The 21,202-nt window shown below is 41.3% G+C and overlaps 1 protein-coding gene across 1 annotated transcript in view; it reads left to right on the top strand.

Annotated features, from left to right (window-relative positions):
- Nucleotides 1-248: 248 nt before the first annotated feature.
- The window catches only part of klhdc8a (kelch domain containing 8A), a 30,339-nt gene continuing 9,385 nt past the window's right edge, over nucleotides 249-21,202 (top strand). The window contains exons 1-5 of the mRNA XM_034121882.1: nucleotides 249-405; nucleotides 2,037-2,222; nucleotides 4,103-4,313; nucleotides 13,864-14,028; nucleotides 14,656-14,871. Coding sequence (XP_033977773.1) covers nucleotides 2,058-2,222; nucleotides 4,103-4,313; nucleotides 13,864-14,028; nucleotides 14,656-14,871 — 757 coding nt within the window. The 5' untranslated portion in view covers nucleotides 249-405; nucleotides 2,037-2,057. The remainder of the gene's footprint in view (nucleotides 406-2,036; nucleotides 2,223-4,102; nucleotides 4,314-13,863; nucleotides 14,029-14,655; nucleotides 14,872-21,202) is intronic.

A 21,202-nucleotide genomic window follows, 5' to 3' on the forward strand; every position in this document is an offset into this window, starting at 1 on the left:
CTTATATTTTGGCTACATCTTCTGTTTTGGTTATAATTGTGGTTCAAATATTGTGCGCCTTCAAGTGAAGATCAACTATATGGCTTGTCAATTGATGTACAATAGTAGAGACTAAGCTGAAAACTAGTGGCTTTGAACTGTTCAATCTAACCTATCAATGTACCAAATGTATTTTATATGTGTCTTCAATAAGAAAATATAATTATCATTTCCCTTCATGTCTCCTCCAGGGCCCTGAGTGGGGGGGGGCGGACCTTCCCCAGCAGAGGAGCCTTCAGCCTCGAACTGATCCCACTCTCCCACAGCTCACCTTCCCAGTTACGACCCTCCCCCTCCTGACTCCCAGCTCTCCCACTCCTCCATCTTCTTCCTCCAGACCTTCCCTGGCTGCGGCCCCCTCCCTCGGTGAGTCTTGTGGTGGAGATTCTTGATATTAACTAGTCAAAGAGATGTCTTTCTGGTTCTTTAATCTTTTGCAAAAGAGGCAAACAACATGAAGAGCAATGTCTCCACAGCCGAGTGCAACTACTCACTGAAGAGAGCTTTTATACAATGAATACATGCTTAGTCATGAGACAACTGACCCCTGACCCTATCAGAGTACAATAGACCCCTGACCAGATCACTGATCACCAGAGATGGCAAAAGTACACACATCCTTTACTCAAGTAGAAGTACAGATACTCGTGTTTAAAAATACTCTGGTAAAAGTAGAAGTACTGACTAAACTTCTTTACTCAAGTAAAAGTAAAGAAGTATGGGCTTTGAAATGTACTTCAGTAAAAAGTACCCATAACTAGCAGCTGTTTTAAAGAGTACCTGACCTCCCTTTATATTAATAGAACAATAATGTCATTGTTAGCTAATGAATGTTTCCATGCTGAACAACGGCAACATGACAACGTTTTCATTGGTCCCTCTTCTTTAGAGAAGACCAGGAAATGATGGATACACGGATCGTGTTCAAATCAATAGGCACGCAATGACTCTAAATAATAATGATCACGCCACCAAACACACATTCAAACTAAAGGAACCAGCCTGTTTGGAAAATGTAAGAAGTAGAAAGTTCAGGTATTTGTGTTCAAAATGTAAGAAGTAAAAGTAAAAAGTCATCAGAAAAGTAAGTAGTGGAGTAAAGTACTGATACCAGAAAAATGTACTTAAGTACAGTAACGAAGTATTTGGACTCCACTACTTCCCACCTCTGCTGATCACCCACTGTGTGGTCACATGACACCTTGTGACTGATCACCTCCTGAGTGACATGTAAAGCTGGCTACACACCAACCCGATTTTGGGAGTCAGAGGCCGTCAGAGGCAGTCGGGCATTCGCGGCGCCCTACTCAGGTTGGTGTGTCCCGCACCGTCGTCTCTTTACGGCACCTTTTCACACCTCCCGATGCCTCCCGGGAGGTCAGAGAAAGTCGGCCCAAGCAATCACTCTGATTGGCTGTTCACACTACCGCTGCCTGCTGGTAAGGACAGTCGTCGACTGAAGTATTTGCGGTGTGTTCGTAGGCGGGCGGCGTAGTGGGCGGCGTAGCCGACGCAGGCGACGTAGCTGACGTAAAAGTCGGGACGCCTTCGATAGGCGTTCTTTGGTCCCAGGTGGGTGTGTAGCGGCCTTAAAGGCCAGGCCGCTACACACCCACCTGAGACCAAAGAACGCCGCCCGCCTACGAACACACCGCAAATACTTCAGTCGACGAGTGGCAATAACTGTCCTTACCAGCAGGCAGCGGTAGTGTGAACAGCCAATCAGAGTGATTGCTTGGGCCGACTTTCTCTGACCTCCCGCGGCCGATTCAACATGTTGAATCGGCCGCGGGAGGTGTGAAAAGGTGCCGTAAAGAGACGACGGTGCGGGACACACCAACCTGAGTAGGGCGCCGCGAATGCCCGACTGCCTCTGACGGCCTCTGACTCCCAAAATCGGGTTGGTGTGTAGCTTAAGGCTTACAGAATTGTATTATGTATATGTTAAATATAACATCCTAGCATTACATTCTCTGATAATCCTGATTTCCTCCCAGTCTCCTCCGGGGGTCGAGGTCATGGCGGTGCCTTCGGCTCACGAGTTCCACTGGCAGAGTTTGTCTCGGCTGGCCAGCGGGCGTGTGTACCACTCCCTGTGTGAGGTGGGGGGGCAGATGTACATGCTGGGGGGCTGCGACGCCGTGGGGAGACCCTCCCCCGCCCTGGAGCTCTACTCCCCCGAGGTATAAGACTCTATCGCATGATAACATTGACACGTCTGTAGCTGATGTGTCACTGGAGAGACACTGAAAAACAACAACAAAGCATTATAGTGATAAACACACACACAGTCAAATTCTATTGTTTTTAAAATACTAAAACCTGGAAAACCAACAAGAAGGTTCCATCATTACAGTGACTGCATTTACATTTTCACTATTTAAAAATATATATATATAAACGCCCCCCCTAGACAGGGTTACTAATACTAAAAATAATAATAACATTTATTATAAAAGAAGAAGTAGAAGAAGAAGAAGAAGAAATACATACATTACAAATATATATAATTATTATTATTATAAAAATAAATAATTATAATAATACAAATAATAATAATTAATAATATTTAAGAAAACATGTAACAGCATTTCTCTTATAAAGCAAATGTTAAGGTATTTAAAGACACTTACAAAATTAATTGAAATATTTTTTAAAGGTCCCATGTCATGGCCATTTCTACTGATCATAATTCCATTGTTGAGGTCTACTAGAATAGATTTACATTGTTCAATGTTCCAAACCCACATTGGTTTCTCATACAGCATCTCTGTATAGTATGTGTATTCACTCTCTGTCCTAAACGGCTTGTTAGAGCTCCTGCCCCCCCCTCCCTATGAGCCCACTGTGCTCTGATTGGTCAGCTCGCCCACTCTGTTCTGATGAGTCCACCACCGTTAAAGCGGAACATCAGTGATTATGTGTTACAATGGTGTTAGCAACCAGAAAATGACACCAGTAATGACAAACAGATGAGAATGCTGCGTGGGGTCTGGGTGCCGTGTTGGCGGGACGTTGCAGGGCTCGCTGCTCCGCCCTTTGAGGCTCGAGGAGCGGACAGTGTGAGCTGAATTACTGGTGTCGTTTCCTGGTTGCTGAGTGGGGTCTGCGAGACAGCGAGACACGGCGAAACTCAGCATGAGCACACACACGTGAGTGTGTGGCGAACTGTGAGTGGAGATCCACTGAGCCGCGGCTGAGAAAAGATAAGGCTGAGTGAGTGTGTGTGAGGAGCTCCACGGATTGGTCCATTTGGAACTGGGTATCGTTACGTCACTATACTCAGGAAGAAAACAATGGACAAAGAGAAATGTCCAACGAGGCGTTGTGGGGCAGCATAGACAGCTCTTTTCTGTGTTAGAGTTTTACTCGCTACAGGGTGTACTTTGAGGGTTTTGACTCTGCAGACCGTTTACATGCAGAAAAAGCTTCATAACACACAAGGGGACGGGTAATAACCGGAAAAGCATGACATGGGACCTTTAAGAAATCATTAAAACAACAAACTTAAAATATACGAAACACAACAACAATTACCGATCAAAAGCAGAAGAAGTGAGTTTATATTTGCATTTTGAACATGGAGAGATCGGTGCAGTCGCGGATGTGTTTTGGGAGAGTGGGAGGGGGCCGCTATGGAACAAATATGAATAAGTATAATTGGAAACAAATGAGCTCTATATATAAAGCAAATCCCAGCGCTGAGGAGGGGCACAACTAAGAAATACAAATGTAAAACCAAGGGAAAGACCACCTTCAAGTAAATCTGTCCCAATGTCCCTGTCTGCTTTAAAAATGAAGTCAAATATTATTAAAAAAATCATGAACGTCATTACACAACAACAACAGATCAAAAGCCTTTCTGAAGAAGTTTTGAGTCTTGCTTTGTAATTTGAACATGGAGGTGCAGTAAGGGATGTGTTTCAGGAGAGTGGGAGGGGGAAAGTATAATTGGAAACAAATGAGCTCGATATATAAATCCCAGCGCTGAGGAGGGGCACAACTAAGAAATACAAATGTTAAACCAAGGAATGCTGCTCTGTCTGAATGTCCCCGTCTGCAGGGGGATCGATGGATGACTTTGCCCCAGATGCCCACCCCTCGAGCGGGGGCCGCTGTGGCAGTGCTGGGGAAACAGATCCTGGTGGTGGGAGGAGTGGGAGAGGACCAGAGCCCCCTGAAGGTGGTGGAGATGTTCAACATAGAGGAGGGGAAGTGGAGGAAGAGGAGCACGCTGAGGGAGGCCCTGATGGGGGTGTCCATCACTGTGAAAGGTATGGTAAGACATGTACACATATGTTTAATACATAGTTCAGTCAGACAACTCACGTGTTTCTTTAATATGTTTATTATAGCAGCATATAGTTTGAGTTTGGCGTCTAGGCTCGGGCCTCATCACTCCACAGATTTACAAAGAACATTGAGTGATGATTAGATAACTATCCCCCGAGCCTACAGGTGGAAGCTGGGGTGGAAGCTGGGGTGGAAGCTGGGGTGGAAGCTGGGGTGGAAGCTGGGGTGGAAGCTGGGGTGGAAGCTGGGGTGGAAGCTGGGGCGGAAGCTGGGGCGGAAGCTGGGGCGGAAGCTGGGGCGGAAGCTGGGGCGGAAGCTGGGGCGGAAGCTGGGGCGGAAGCTGGGGTGGAGCTGGGGTGGTGGTGGGCAGGCGAGCAGCAGCAACATGAAACACAGCAGCAGGAACATGAAACACAGCAGCAGGAACATGAAACACAGCAGCAGGAACATGAACGTAGCAGCAATAGCACGTGAACACAGCAGTGCAGCAGCAGCATAGCGAGGCAGAGGCAGGAAGGCCTGGCAGCTTCAATAGAGCGGCATGTTTAGGAGAATGTGTTTGGTTGGTTGTAAGAGGGATGAGGCGCGCCACGTGTTAATGTATCATTGGTGCTCGAGTTGACTGCCTGAACTAGCTCGCAGGCTTCGCCCCATTTGTACAACTGTGTGGTACCAAGGTGTTTGCAAAGTTGGCATAAATGAGACCAAAAAGGTGAGGATCTTTACAATTTGCTGTGTGGGGTGACAGTTATATTGGTTGGAAACAGAAGTCCTAAACACAAAGTCAAAGTCAACTTTATTGTCAATCTTTTAGTTTATGTGTACAGATAGAGATATCGAAATACCGTTTCCCACAATCCCGAATACAATAACAAAGATATATAAAAATATTTATATACCTATCAGGGTTCTTACGGTCATTGAAAACCTGGAAAAGTCATGGAAATTCAAAATGCTAATTCCAGGCCCTGGAAAAGTTATGGAAAACAATATTTTTCCCAAAGTTTTGGAAAAGTCATGGAAATGTAACTAAAGTTGCATCAAATATAATTTATATTTGATCTAATCGCCAAAATAGTAATACTATAATGATAATACATACTGTATCGTATAGGAATGAAACGTGAAATGTCATTTAACTGACGAGGTGTTTTGCTGCTGAGAGATTTGAGTTGCTTTAGCGTGTAGAAGCTAGTAAGCCTACTATTGGATTTGTTTTAGATAGGCACGACATGTTTCATATGCAGACCTTATTTTCCTGTTCCATGTTAAAATAAACTATTTTCAGTGGTATCGTTGAGAAAGAGTAATGTTTTTGGTCATGGAAAATTAGGTAAAGGTTATGGAGAAGTCATGGAAAAGTCATTGAAAATCATTGAAAATCATTGGTGAAAAAGTGTATGAACCCTGACCTATATATATATATATATACACACAATCAACAGACACATTTGTACATATGCACACATTAAGACATCAATAAAAGCACATACACATAAACATAAGAATCGCTAAATGTAAAACTCAAAGCAAACAATACTTAAAAAAAAACATATCTCCAACTCCAGACAGCTATCAGAGGAGAAGCTCTTCTAATGAGGAAATGTGTCCAAGACCGATCAGAGTATCTCATTTCAATACGTGACTTATTTAACTATTCCCAATGTCACATGCATAAAAACATCAAATGGGTTATTGATGATGCCAAATATGTTTTACGATGCAGCAGCAGATGTGTTACATTATTCAGCAGGACTGCATCAAAAGTAAAAGCAGAAGAAATACTGAAAATATCCAGAGCATTAGCTCACTTTTAATTTCAAGCCCTGTGTATTATATTATCTCTGGAGTTTAAAGAGGCCCTTTGTTCCCTTTCCTGCAGTGTGTTCTATAGGGTTTACATGCATGTTAATGGTCTGCAAAGGTTCCCTCATAAGGGAGTTCCTCTCCAACACATTGTACGTGATAGGCTAAGGGGCGGGACATCTCTAAGCGGTTGACCAATCACAACAGAGCCGGCCAGCTAACCAATCAGAGAGCAGACTGGGCTCTGGTTTCAGACAGAGGGTGAAAAGAGGTGCTGCAGCACAGGCAGTATGAGAAAAATAAAGAGCTTTTTGAACATTAAAGCATGGAGACATGTCAGAGTAGAGACACTACATACTGATATACACCTGAACATCAGCAGGAGAGGACTCTTTAAAGTAGAGACACTACATACTGATATACACCTGAACATCAGCAGGAGAGGACTCTTTAAAGTAGAGACACGACATACTGATATACACCTGAACATCAGCAGGAGAGGACTCTTTAAAGTAGAGACACTACATACTGATATACACCTGAACATCAGCAAGAGAGGACTCTTTAAAGTAGAGACACTACATACTGATATACACCTGAACATCAGCAGGAGAGGACTCTTTAAAGTAGAGACACTACATACTGATATACACCTGAACATCAGCAAGAGAGGACTCTTTAAAGTAGAGACACTACATACTGATATACACCTGAACATCAGCAGGAGAGGACTCTTTAAAGTAGAGACACTACATACTGATATACACCTGAACATCAGCAGGAGAGGACTCTTTAAAGTAGAGACACTACATACTGATATACACCTGGACATCAGCAGGAGAGGACTCTTTAAAGTAGAGACACTACATGCTGATATACACCTGAACATCAGCATGAGAGGACTCTTTAAAGTAGAGACACTACATACTGATATACACCTGAACATCAGCAGGAGAGGACTCTTTAAAGTAGAGACACTACATACTGATATACACCTGAACATCAGCAAGAGAGGACTCTTTAAAGTAGAGACACTACATACTGATATACACCTGAACATCAACAGGAGAGGACTCTTTAAAGTAGAGACACTACATACTGATATACACCTGAACATCAGCAGGAGAGGACTCTTTAAAGTAGAGACACTACATACTGATATACACCTGGACATCAGCAGGAGAGGACTCTTTAAAGTAGAGACACTACATGCTGATATACACCTGAACATCAGCATGAGAGGACTCTTTAAAGTAGAGACACTACATACTGATATACACCTGAACATCAGCAGGAGAGGACTCTTTAAAGTAGAGACACTACATACTGATATGAACCTGAACATCAGCAGGAGAGGACTCTTTAAAGTAGAGACACTACATACTGATATACACCTGATCATCAGCAGGAGAGGACTCTTTAAAGTAGAGACACTACATACTGATATACACCTGAACATCAGCAGGAGAGGACTCTTTAAAGTAGAGACACTACATACTGATATACACCTGATCATCAGCAGGAGAGGACTCTTTAAAGTAGAGACACTACATACTGATATACACCTGAACATCAGCAGGAGATGACTCTTTAAAGTAGAGACACTACATACTGATATACACCTGAACATCAGCAGGAGAGGACTCTTTAAAGTAGAGACACTACATACTGATATACACCTGAACATCAGCAGGAGAGGACTTTTTAAAGTAGAGACACTACATACTGATATACGCCTGAAAATCATCAGGAGAGGACTCTTTAAAGTAGAGACACTACATACTGATATACACCTGAACATCAGCAGGAGAGGACTCTTTAAAGTAGAGACACTACATACTGATATACACCTGAACATCAGCAGGAGAGGACTCTTTAAAGTAGAGACACTACATACTGATATGAACCTGAACATCAGCAGGAGAGGACTCTTTAAAGTAGAGACACTACATACTGATATACACCTGATCATCAGCAGGAGAGGACTCTTTAAAGTAGAGACACTACATACTGATATACACCTGAACATCAGCAGGAGAGGACTCTTTAAAGTAGAGACACTACATACTGATATACACCTGATCATCAGCAGGAGAGGACTCTTTAAAGTAGAGACACTACATACTGATATACACCTGAACATCAGCAGGAGATGACTCTTTAAAGTAGAGACACTACATACTGATATACACCTGAACATCAGCAGGAGAGGACTCTTTAAAGTAGAGACACTACATACTGATATACACCTGAACATCAGCAGGAGAGGACTTTTTAAAGTAGAGACACTACATACTGATATACGCCTGAACATCATCAGGAGAGGACTCTTTAAAGTAGAGACACTACATACTGATATACACCTGAACATCAGCAGGAGAGGACTCTTTAAAGTAGAGACACTACATACTGATATACACCTGAACATCAGCAGGAGAGGACTCTTTAAAGTAGAGACACTACATACTGATATACACCTGGACATCAGCAGGAGAGGACTCTTTAAAGTAGAGACACTACATGCTGATATACACCTGAACATCAGCATGAGAGGACTCTTTAAAGTAGAGACACTACATACTGATATACACCTGGACATCAGCAGGAGAGGACTCTTTAAAGTAGAGACACTACATGCTGATATACACCTGAACATCAGCATGAGAGGACTCTTTAAAGTAGAGACACTACATACTGATATACACCTGAACATCAGCAGGAGAGGACTCTTTAAAGTAGAGACACTACATACTGATATACACCTGATCATCAGAAGGAGAGGACTCTTTAAAATAGAGACACTACATACTGATATACACCTGAACATCAGCAGGAGAGGACTCTTTAAAGTAGAGACACTACATACTGATATACACCTGATCATCAGCAGGAGAGGACTCTTTAAAGTAGAGACACTACATACTGATATACACCTGAACATCAGCAGGAGATGACTCTTTAAAGTAGAGACACTACATACTGATATACACCTGAACATCAGCAGGAGAGGACTCTTTAAAGTAGAGACACTACATACTGATATACACCTGAACATCAGCAGGAGAGGACTCTTTAAAGTAGAGACACTACATACTGATATACACCTGATCATCAGCAGGAGAGGACTCTTAAAGTAGAGACACTACATACTGATATACACCTGAACATCAGCAGGAGAGGACTCTTTAAAGTAGAGACACTACATACTGATATACACCTGATCATCAGCAGGAGAGGACTCTTTAAAGTAGAGACACTACATACTGATATACACCTGAACATCAGCAGGAGAGGACTCTTTAAAGTAGAGACATTACATACTGATATGAACCTGAACATCAGCAGGAGAGGACTCTTTAAAGTAGAGACACTACATACTGATATGAACCTGAACATCAGCAGGAGAGGACTCTTTAAAGTAGAGACACTACATACTGATATACACCTGATCATCAGCAGGAGAGGACTCTTTAAAGTAGAGACACTACATACTGATATACACCTGAACATCAGCAGGAGAGGACTCTTTAAAGTAGAGACACTACATACTGATATACACCTGATCATCAGCAGGAGAGGACTCTTTAAAGTAGAGACACTACATACTGATATACACCTGAACATCAGCAGGAGATGACTCTTTAAAGTAGAGACACTACATACTGATATACACCTGAACATCAGCAGGAGAGGACTCTTTAAAGTAGAGACACTACATACTGATATACACCTGAACATCAGCAGGAGAGGACTTTTTAAAGTAGAGACACTACATACTGATATACGCCTGAACATCATCAGGAGAGGACTCTTTAAAGTAGAGACACTACATACTGATATACACCTGAACATCAGCAGGAGAGGACTCTTTAAAGTAGAGACACTACATACTGATATACACCTGAACATCAGCAGGAGAGGACTCTTTAAAGTAGAGACACTACATACTGATATGAACCTGAACATCAGCAGGAGAGGACTCTTTAAAGTAGAGACACTACATACTGATATACACCTGATCATCAGCAGGAGAGGACTCTTTAAAGTAGAGACACTACATACTGATATACACCTGAACATCAGCAGGAGAGGACTCTTTAAAGTAGAGACACTACATACTGATATACACCTGATCATCAGCAGGAGAGGACTCTTTAAAGTAGAGACACTACATACTGATATACACCTGAACATCAGCAGGAGATGACTCTTTAAAGTAGAGACACTACATACTGATATACACCTGAACATCAGCAGGAGAGGACTCTTTAAAGTAGAGACACTACATACTGATATACACCTGAACATCAGCAGGAGAGGACTTTTTAAAGTAGAGACACTACATACTGATATACGCCTGAACATCATCAGGAGAGGACTCTTTAAAGTAGAGACACTACATACTGATATACACCTGAACATCAGCAGGAGAGGACTCTTTAAAGTAGAGACACTACATACTGATATACACCTGAACATCAGCAGGAGAGGACTCTTTAAAGTAGAGACACTACATACTGATATACACCTGGACATCAGCAGGAGAGGACTCTTTAAAGTAGAGACACTACATGCTGATATACACCTGAACATCAGCATGAGAGGACTCTTTAAAGTAGAGACACTACATACTGATATACACCTGGACATCAGCAGGAGAGGACTCTTTAAAGTAGAGACACTACATGCTGATATACACCTGAACATCAGCATGAGAGGACTCTTTAAAGTAGAGACACTACATACTGATATACACCTGAACATCAGCAGGAGAGGACTCTTTAAAGTAGAGACACTACATACTGATATACACCTGATCATCAGCAGGAGAGGACTCTTTAAAATAGAGACACTACATACTGATATACACCTGAACATCAGCAGGAGAGGACTCTTTAAAGTAGAGACACTACATACTGATATACACCTGATCATCAGCAGGAGAGGACTCTTTAAAGTAGAGACACTACATACTGATATACACCTGAACATCAGCAGGAGATGACTCTTTAAAGTAGAGACACTACATACTGATATACACCTGAACATCAGCAGGAGAGGACTCTTTAAAGTAGAGACACTACATACTGATATACACCTGAACATCAGCAGGAGAGGACTCTTTAAAGTAGAGACACTACATACTGATATACACCTGATCATCAGCAGGAGAGGACTCTTTAAAGTAGAGACACTACATACTGATATACACCTGAACATCAGCAGGAGAGGACTCTTTAAAGTAGAGACACTACATACTGATATACACCTGATCATCAGCAGGAGAGGACTCTTTAAAGTAGAGACACTACATACTGATATACACCTGAACATCAGCAGGAGAGGACTCTTTAAAGTAGAGACATTACATACTGATATGAACCTGAACATCAGCAGGAGAGGACTCTTTAAAGTAGAGACACTACATACTGATATACACCTGATCATCAGCAGGAGAGGACTCTTTAAAGTAGAGACACTACATACTGATATACACCTGAACATCAGCAGGAGAGGACTCTTTAAAGTAGAGACACTACATACTGATATACACCTGATCATCAGCAGGAGAGGACTCTTTAAAGTAGAGACACTACATACTGATATACACCTGAACATCAGCAGGAGAGGACTCTTTAAAGTAGAGACACTACATACTGATATACACCTGATCATCAGCAGGAGAGGACTCTTTAAAGTAGAGACACTACATACTGATATACACCTGAACATCAGCAGGAGATGACTCTTTAAAGTAGAGACACTACATACTGATATACACCTGAACATCAGCAGGAGAGGACTCTTTAAAGTAGAGACACTACATACTGATATACACCTGAACATCAGCAGGAGAGGACTCTTTAAAGTAGAGACACTACATACTGATATACACCTGAACATCAGCAGGAGAGGACTCTTTAAAGTAGAGACACTACATACTGATATACACCTGAACATCAGCAGGAGAGGACTCTTTAAAGTAGAGACACTACATACTGATATACACCTGAACATCAGCAGGAGAGGACTCTTTAAAGTAGAGACACTACATACTGATATACACCTGAACATCAGCAGGAGAGGACTCTTTAAAGTAGAGACACTACATACTGATATACACCTGAACATCAGCAGAATATGTCCTGTTTAATTATAATGTGTTATGTTTAGTGACTTCTCCATTACTTGAAATACTTTTAAACTGGTATACAGTGACTTTAACCAACCTGACGTTAAAGGTATCAAAGATTAGTTTGTGATATGTTTCTCATATCATAATTCTACTGTAAGGTGTGTGTCTGTATTCTCAGAAGATGAATGTCTTTCTGATATTGTGATGGACTCCACGGTGATCATTTCGAACACATTGCACGAACAACACTACAAACAACTGTTGAATCAACTTAAATTGTAGCCAAGAAGTCTTGGTCAGCTTTCCAAATCGATCTCAAAGGAGCCATGTTTTGTGTTGTGAGCTCACGATTATTCTCACAGTTTGCAGTCAGAGAGCGTGTCTTCTGCTGTGGATGTGTGTGTGTTCAGCGCTGCATCTGTCATGTCTGCTGGAACACAGATAGATGCTGCGTACACACACTTATTGGCCGCGTAAAAACCACTCTCTCAATCTCTATCACCGGTCTTCCATTCTTGTCCTTTTTCTCACCGCTTCATCCCCAAACAGACAAATAGTCTGACAAAAGTGATCGATAGGACCCAATTATAACTAATCTGGTATTTCAGAATGGATAGTCAGTTACAGATTTGGCCTAATGATGCAATTTTTGTTGACATTTGTAGAATCATTATTTTCCCGATATAGGATAATGAGCTTTTGGTAATGGGTTTATTCCATTTAGTTATTTATGCAACGTAGATGCATCGAGGTTGAGAAAAAATGAATCAAGAAAAACACAATAAAACACACAATGTTCCCCTGCAGCTCTTCTTCTCTTCTCTTTTATTTCTCCCTCGTGTCAACACCCTCTCCCACTTCAATTCTTATGCTGGAGGTGTTATGCCGAAGTGCCAGACGCGGACTCCTGCGTTTTTATTATTCTGCTGCCGTACGAGCTGTCCTTCCCGTGTCTGTCACACTCTTCTGCCTTGTCACAAACTTCTCAGCCAACTCTCCAAGCTTTGCAGATTTCTAACACTACATAAAACAAAGTGCCAAGGAGGTGTTTCCATCTCGTCTTTCACGAGTTAATTGTTGTTGATCTTGCTGTTATTGTTGATCAAACTCATTTTAAAGAGGACATATTTTGCTCATTTTCAGGTTCATATTAGTATTTTCTTTTGTGCCTCTACAGTAACCTGTTTACATGCTTTAATGTTCGAAAGTGCTGGAGAGAAACTCCCTCTGGAGGGAACATAGGGATTTTAGCCTTTGCAGACCATTTGCATGCACAAAAACCTATAGAAAACACTACAGGGAAGGGAAAACCCCCCAAAAGCACAATAGGGCCTTATTAACGAAGTTGTGATGTGAAAATAATTCACTTTTTTCAATTAAATCCATAAAATCCTTGCTTTTATTGAACATTGCTTGCTCATGGGATGCATTATGAATACATGAAGCACTTAAATGGACAATCTGGCTATCTCTGTGTGTGTGTGTGTGTGTGTGTGTGTGTGTGTGTGTGTGTGTGTGTGTGTGTGTGTGTGTGTGTGTGTGTGTGTGTGTGTGTGTGTGTGTGTGTGTGTGTGTGTGTGTGTGTATAGACGGCCGTGCCCTGGCAGTGGGGGGGATGGGTGCTGACCTGCTCCCTCGCAGCATCCTGCAGCAGTACGACCTTCGAAAGGACGTTTGGGCGCTGCTTCCTCCGATGCCCACCGCGCGCTACGATGCTAACACACACCTGCTGGCTAACAAGCTCTACGTGGCAGGTACACACATCCCAGTGTGGGGGGTTTTATTAAAGGTCCCCTATTATACTGTTTTCATCATTATATTATAGTTCTCAGATATATACAGAACATGTCTCTGAAGTGTTTGGCTGAAACACCAAACAGATCATTGTAGCATCCCATAATCCCCTCTGTTTCAGCCCTGTTTCAAAAGTGCTGATTCTCTGTCTGTTACTTTAGATCAAGGGTCTCCAACACGTCGATCGGGCAGCTTTTCAGTAACTCGCCGCTCGCGGTTCACAGACTGTGTAGAAAAAATCCGACGACAATAAATGCACCTGAATCAGTCCGTGTCGCTGCGGCTCAGACACACATGGATTTATGTTTAAAAAAATACTCGCGTTAGCACCATGTCAGGTTTTTGGTGGATTTAATCAAGTCTTGGATTGCAGAGTATGAATGTCCTCTTGCTATTTTCAGTTGATAAATACTTGTGTAAACTTTGTGAAGGCAGGAGGAAAGCTTCCGCGATCACCGTCTCACATCACATGAACAAGTGGATTTTGCATAATAGGTGACCTTTAAACAATATGGGTGTTGATCATTAACAAGTATTCCTCAAAATGTCAATACCATTTTATTTTTATTTTCCGTACAATTTTTCAGGCGGCCGCCAGTGTAAGCGACCAGTTAAGGCCTTCGAGGTGTTTGATGCAGAGACGCGCTCTTGGACTACGTTACCCAGCATGCCTTGTAAACGTTCATATGGGGGCGTGCTATGGGACGTAACCGGGAGGTTGTGTCTGCTCGGAGGACTGCGGCAGGGAGGACACCAGAGCTCAAAGTTCACCAAGAACGTCAACATCTTTGACACCAACCAAGGTACGAAAACACGTCTCTTTATCGTGTATCATTTCATAATAGCAGAAGAGGGAGAAGTACTCAGATCTTGTACTTGAGTAAAAGTAGAAATACTCAGATCTTGTACTTGAGTAAAAGTAGAAATACTCAGATCTTGTACTTGAGTAAAAGTAGAAGTACTCAGATCTTGTACTTGAGTAAAAGTAGAAATACTCAGATCTTGTACTTGAGTAAAAGTAGAAGTACTCAGATCTTGTACTTGAGTAAAAGTAGAAATACTCAGATCTTGTACTTGAGTAAAAGTAGAAATACTCAGATCTTGTACTTGAGTAAAAGTAGAAATACTCAGATCTTGTACTTGAGTAAAAGTAGAAATACTCAGATCTTGTACTTGAGTAAAAGTAGAAGTACTCAGGTCTTGTACTTGAGTAAAAGTAGAAGTACCAGAGTGTAGGAATACTCTGTTACAGTAAAAGTCCTGCATTCAAAATGTTACTCAAGTAAAAGTAGAAAAGTATTATATCATCAAATATAGTTAAAGTAGCGACAGTAAAAGTAGTCATTGTGCAGATTGGTCCATTTCAGAATAATAGATATGATATGTTTTATAATGATTGATCATGAAAGTGTTCTCAAAGCTGGTAAAGGAGCAGCTAGTTTGAATGACTTTGTATACTGCAGGGTAGCTTGTGAATTTACTCCAGGTGGAACTAAAGTCTGATTTAACACTTGATTACATTTTACACATATTCCCTCTACATTCGTTGGACTGAGCCCAGAGCGACAGATTGGAGGCGGGGCTTAAGGAAAACTCAAGCACACATTTTCTATGGGCCCGATAAGACTCTGGTTGATCCGGGTACTTTTCAGATCTACAGTCAATCCATTTTGGGCTTTACGCTCCACTGAGCAACTTTCCTCAGACACTTTAATGACCTCAAAACTTGGAATAAATCCGCAACTATCTGCATCGTTACATGAAGAACTGATAATTTGTTCTCAGTAATTTGCATAAGCTGACCTTTTTACAATTGTTCCGAGGCCATTTTTCATGCTATGTTAATTTTCTGTTCCACACTCCATTCTTTGTGTGTTTTGTTTTTGCATCTTCACTTGTTGCCACCTGCCCACAGCGCCAACACACCAGCTAACAGGCGTGTGTTGACTGATTGCATGACAGTGTGTGTGTGTGTCTGTGTATGTGTGTGTGTGGACAGAGTACCTGATGTAAAACACACACATGCTTTGTGACAAAGGGTTGTTAAGATACTGTGAACTTTTCCAAATATGTCAGAATTAATAGCATGGAAATATGCGTAAAACACTCCAGCTGGAACTGCAGTTACAACAAATGCCATCTTGACTTATTTCGCTGACTTTAAGCAGGATGTGACTTTAGTGAGGAGTTGGAAGACTCTCAGGAGGCGATGAAGCATTTACATAATACTGCTTTTTATGCAGCTCTGTACCTTAGACTGTAAATGATCAGGTTTTTTGGTTCATGTTGAAAAGATGACGCTTGCATATTTTAGAGAGGATTTTTACCCCTGAAACTCCCCAAAGAAGGAAGTGTAGGTATGGTTTTACATTTAAGGAAATATTCACGTCTGCTTTTTTGCAGAGGGAGAAGAGATTGAGAGATTAAATTGAACTTTATTGTCATAATACTTGCAAACATCAACATAGTTTGGTAAGATTAGCATATAGAGTGAAAGCAAGAGGAAACAGCAACCTGACTTTTAAAAAAAATGCCTACGAGCAACTCTTTATTTGATTTGCACAATTGTTCCTGCTTGTTAAACTCATACATATACAGAAATGTAAAAATTATAATTTGTGATTCTGGGTAGATATTTATTGATGAACAACAGTCCTGATATGGTGCGGTAGTGGGCGGTTAAACAGGCCGGATGCAGAACATTAAAGAGGAACTCTTCGTGTAGGTCTTAGGGTGAACTACTTCATATTATGTGATTTTAATTATTGTATAAAGCCCGATTAATGGCCTCAAGTGAGGTCAAATCTCATGTGACACTGCATTGGTTAGATCCTATTGGGTAGAAAGCAACACTGAGCAATCAAGGGGCCAAAAACTCAAATGGAGTTTAAAAAACGACATATTGTCAGTACATGTAAACTTTATTAAAACGAGTTTAAATTAAGTATGAAATAGTACACAACTGTTTAAAATACTTCAAATATATGAATGCAAGTCCACACCATGTTCATCTTGGATCCCAGGTGTTTGTCATGTAATCAACAGGTTGGAAGTAAGTCTGTTAAAATGATGCAGCGTCAGACATGTAATAATAAAAGCATGCCATGAATGATTATCAATGTGAAACTGAAACATGTCAAAAATCACACAAAATATTTAAACATTAAAGCGTTCCATAAAATCTAACTAAAAATTAAAGTATAAACACACACTATATAACACATACAATAAATAAACCAAATAAAATACTTCACCATGTGACACTAGCATAACACACATTAATTTCACACCTTTGTCCAGGTGCATTGTGGGTATTGTGGAGCCAGGTTGTGATAGGCTAAGGGGCGGGACATCTCTAAGCAGTTGCCCAATCACAACAGAGCCGGCCAGCTAACTAATCAGAGCAGACTGGGCTCTGGTTTCAGACAGAGGGTGAAAAGAGGTGCTTGTCAGGACCTTGACACAAACTGATGAACCCAAATGCACGACCCAGACAAAGTCTTGAATGTAATAAAAAAGTGTATTTATTTTTAACAGATCAGGTAATCCCTCTTAACACTAGAACCGCCAGGGGTCGCTGTATACCTAAAACCGCCAACGGGTAAAATGTACCCGCTATTAGAATGCATTGATTTTCAAGGAACAATGTTCTTTTATTTATCATACTAGAACACAGGGTTAAGAGTGAGTTTTGATCGCACAGTGATGAAACTTATACCAATAGAATCTGTGGACTCTCAGCTTTTCATATTTTTATATTTCATGCAGATTGCATGAAGTATAAAAGATCGCTATCGTGAGTTATGTGCAAAGTGTCTCTCTATCTCTCTATAACTATTTATCGATCTATCTATAACTATCTATCTCTCTATCTCTCTCTCTATCTATCTATCCATCTATCTATAAGGAACCGCAGTAAACAACAGGCGTTGCTATAGCAACACGTCCTGTTCATGTTTTCGCGCGAGATCAATAGCGCGAAAATCACTGCATTTTCTACAAGGTAAATATTACCCGCTGCCGCTAATGGGTATAAATGGCCATTTTTGGGGCCATTTTTTCAATCTGACTTCATATTGACCATTTTTAACAACAGAGGGTGCTACATAACACACTTTCAGGAAAAGTCACGGACTGGGAGACTTGAATATTTTATTGAAAAAAAGTTACATAGAATCAAGAAACAGCTGCGGGTAAAATGTACCCGTTGGCGGTTCTAGTGTTAACAGAGTAGGTAGTGGAAATAACAAAAAGCGCTCACAAGGAGGAAAAAACTAGCGTAACAAAAAGAGGACTTAATAAAAACTTAAGCCTAACAAAATAAACAAACATAACAAAACCTGACATGAGTGAAAGCGACCCTTTCAGAGCTGAGGCTTGGCACGACCATTCGGGGAAACAAACAAGACTAACTGACACACACAGGGGGAGGAAGAAAACAGGGCCTGAAATGAAAGACAAGAGGTACAAGTACAAAATAAAACAGGAAATGACAGACAAAATACATGAACATAACTAACACATTTGACGAGACACAACAGTGCTGCAGCACAGGCAGTATGAGAAAAATAAAGAGCTTTTTGAACATTAAAGCATGGAGACATGTCACAGGAGAGCAGGGGTGTCAAACTCAAATACACAGTGGGCCAACATTTTAAAATAGGTACCAGTCGAGGGCTGGACTGGTTCAATGTTTATTGCAAAACTTATTGAAATGAACTTATTGCACATATTAAACCTGGAACTAACAAATCTTAAATGATTGCCTATAAAAACAACATTAAACATTAAATAATCAGTTGCATTCATTGCTTATGGCTCTATCTGCAGCTTTTCCCGAGTCATTTCTTATGATTACATTTCTCCACAGGCCAACAACAGCTTCAAAAAAACTATTTCCCTCAAAGAAAAAACAAACCCTGTTGAAAGAAAGTGCAGAAGGAAACATCCATGTAAACTCAGTGTGCTGCTCTGTGATGCTAGCTCAAGCCAGATACTTGGCATCTCATCTTGGGTGCAAGTTCATCAATGTTTGGGCTCAGGCTCTGAGCTGAGGAGACCCTCAGGGTTGAGTGAAGGTGTGCGTGCAATATACCGGCGGGCCAGATCTAATAGTAATTAGAGATTATCCTGCGGGCCGAAATTAAATCCACCAAGGGCCTGATTTATCCCCCGGGCCTTGAGTTTGACACATGTGCAGTAGAGGAACAAAATACTAATATGAAGCTGAAAATGAGAAGAATAAATCACGAGTATTGACGCACAAAAATACATCTCTAAATTATCCTATCTCACTCGCTATGCTTATCCTATAAAATTGTAAATTAAAAGCCCTGTTTATCAAGTTTTCAATCAGTAAATAGATGCTTGTCAGTGTAGAAAGAGATAAGGACGCATTAAATCTCTTTCTTATTAACAGCAGACACTTAGCTGTCAGACAAAGCATCTGTTCACATTAACCTCAGCATGATACATGGTGTTCCACCCAAACAGGCTCTCATCCTAATTCTGTGCACGCACTGAGTCCCACAACACGCTGAAATGACTTCTCCGTCTGCCCTGCAAAGGCACCCCCAAAAGTAACAGGTGAACAAATTGAGGAGGGACCGGAAGGAGAAATTGGTAGAGCAAGAATCGATAAGTCATTTCAGACAGATGGAGATACGGTCACACGTCGGGAGAGGTTATTTGGAAAGCCAAATAAATAAAAGCAGAATGTGGGAGTGATAATGTTAATGTATGATAATGCTGTTGAAAGTTTGCCTTGTGTAGGAGACAGAGAGGGAAAGAATGCCTCACACTACACACTAACACACTGACGCATATCCACACACACACACACACACACACACACACACACACACACACACACACACACACACACACACACACACACACACACTAGGCAGCCGTACCCTGTTTCTCCAATCTAATTTTGGTCGAGATGAGATGGGAGATGAGCTGCGGGGGGGGGGAGGGCAGGGGATGGGGAGCGTTTTAAATTACAAGATCCAGAAACAGATTGCTTTATTATCCATCTCCAGCAATATCTCCCCCCACACACACACACACACACACACACACACACACACACAGTCATGCAATCTGCTGTCACACAGTGATATTCTATTACTGTTCCATTCCATATCGGCAGTATTAAGACACGCACCTGTTAGCTGGTGTGTTGGCGCTGTGGGCAGGTGGCAACAAGTGAAGACGCAAGTGTGGAAAAGAAAATGAACACAGAATGAAAAATTGCCTTTATGCAAATTACTGAGAAGGAATTATCAGTTCTTCTTGTTGTAACGATGCAGATAGTCGTGGATTTAATTGTCCAAGTTTTGAGGTTATTAAAGTGTCTGAGGAAAGTTGCTCAGTGGAGCATAAAGCCCAAAATGGATTGACTGTAGATTTGAAAAGTACCCGGATCAACCAGAGTCACGTGTACTTGAGTTTTCCTTGAGTTTTCCTCCAATCTGTCGCTCTGGGCTCAGTCAAATGAATGTAGAGGGAATATAACTCTGGGTCTTTAGGACCCGACTGATTTAAATAAGGGCTATTGAAGTGTTCGTGCTGAATAGTTAATAAGAGAAGAATTATACGTTGATTTCCAGACGTCTCTTTCCCGATGTAAGTCAACGGGAAGAAGTATTTTGGGCCTAATGACGTTACACTGACATCGAAGTGTAGTACCATGGTTTGGCCACTATGCAAATATGCTTCAATGGCTGGTGCATTTCCATGGGTGCCCATAGAGCATGTTGAGTTTTTCTTTAGCCTCCGATTCATTACCGTAGCCTCACAGCCAGTCTCTGATAAGTTGAATGAATGGAGAGGCAAACAAATTCAGCTTGTAGCGCATTTTACGACTTTTAGACCTTAATGATTTAAATAAGAGCTATTCAAGTGTTCGTCCTGGCAAGTTGATTTGCGTTTTATTTTTTATTATCCACTTTACAGACGTCTCTTTCCTAATGTAAGTCAATAGGAGTTAGTATTTTGGGGCCCAATGAGTCAAGGACTGTCGGACGTTGTAGTATATATATACACATATATATAGTTTGACTTATTGACAGTTCCAAAAACAAGATAAAGTGAGTATTAATGGAGAGCATGAGCACTCAATCTTAATCT

Source organism: Trematomus bernacchii, unplaced genomic scaffold (assembly GCF_902827165.1).
Source record: "Trematomus bernacchii unplaced genomic scaffold, fTreBer1.1, whole genome shotgun sequence".
Taxonomy (NCBI): Eukaryota; Metazoa; Chordata; class Actinopteri; order Perciformes; family Nototheniidae; genus Trematomus; species Trematomus bernacchii.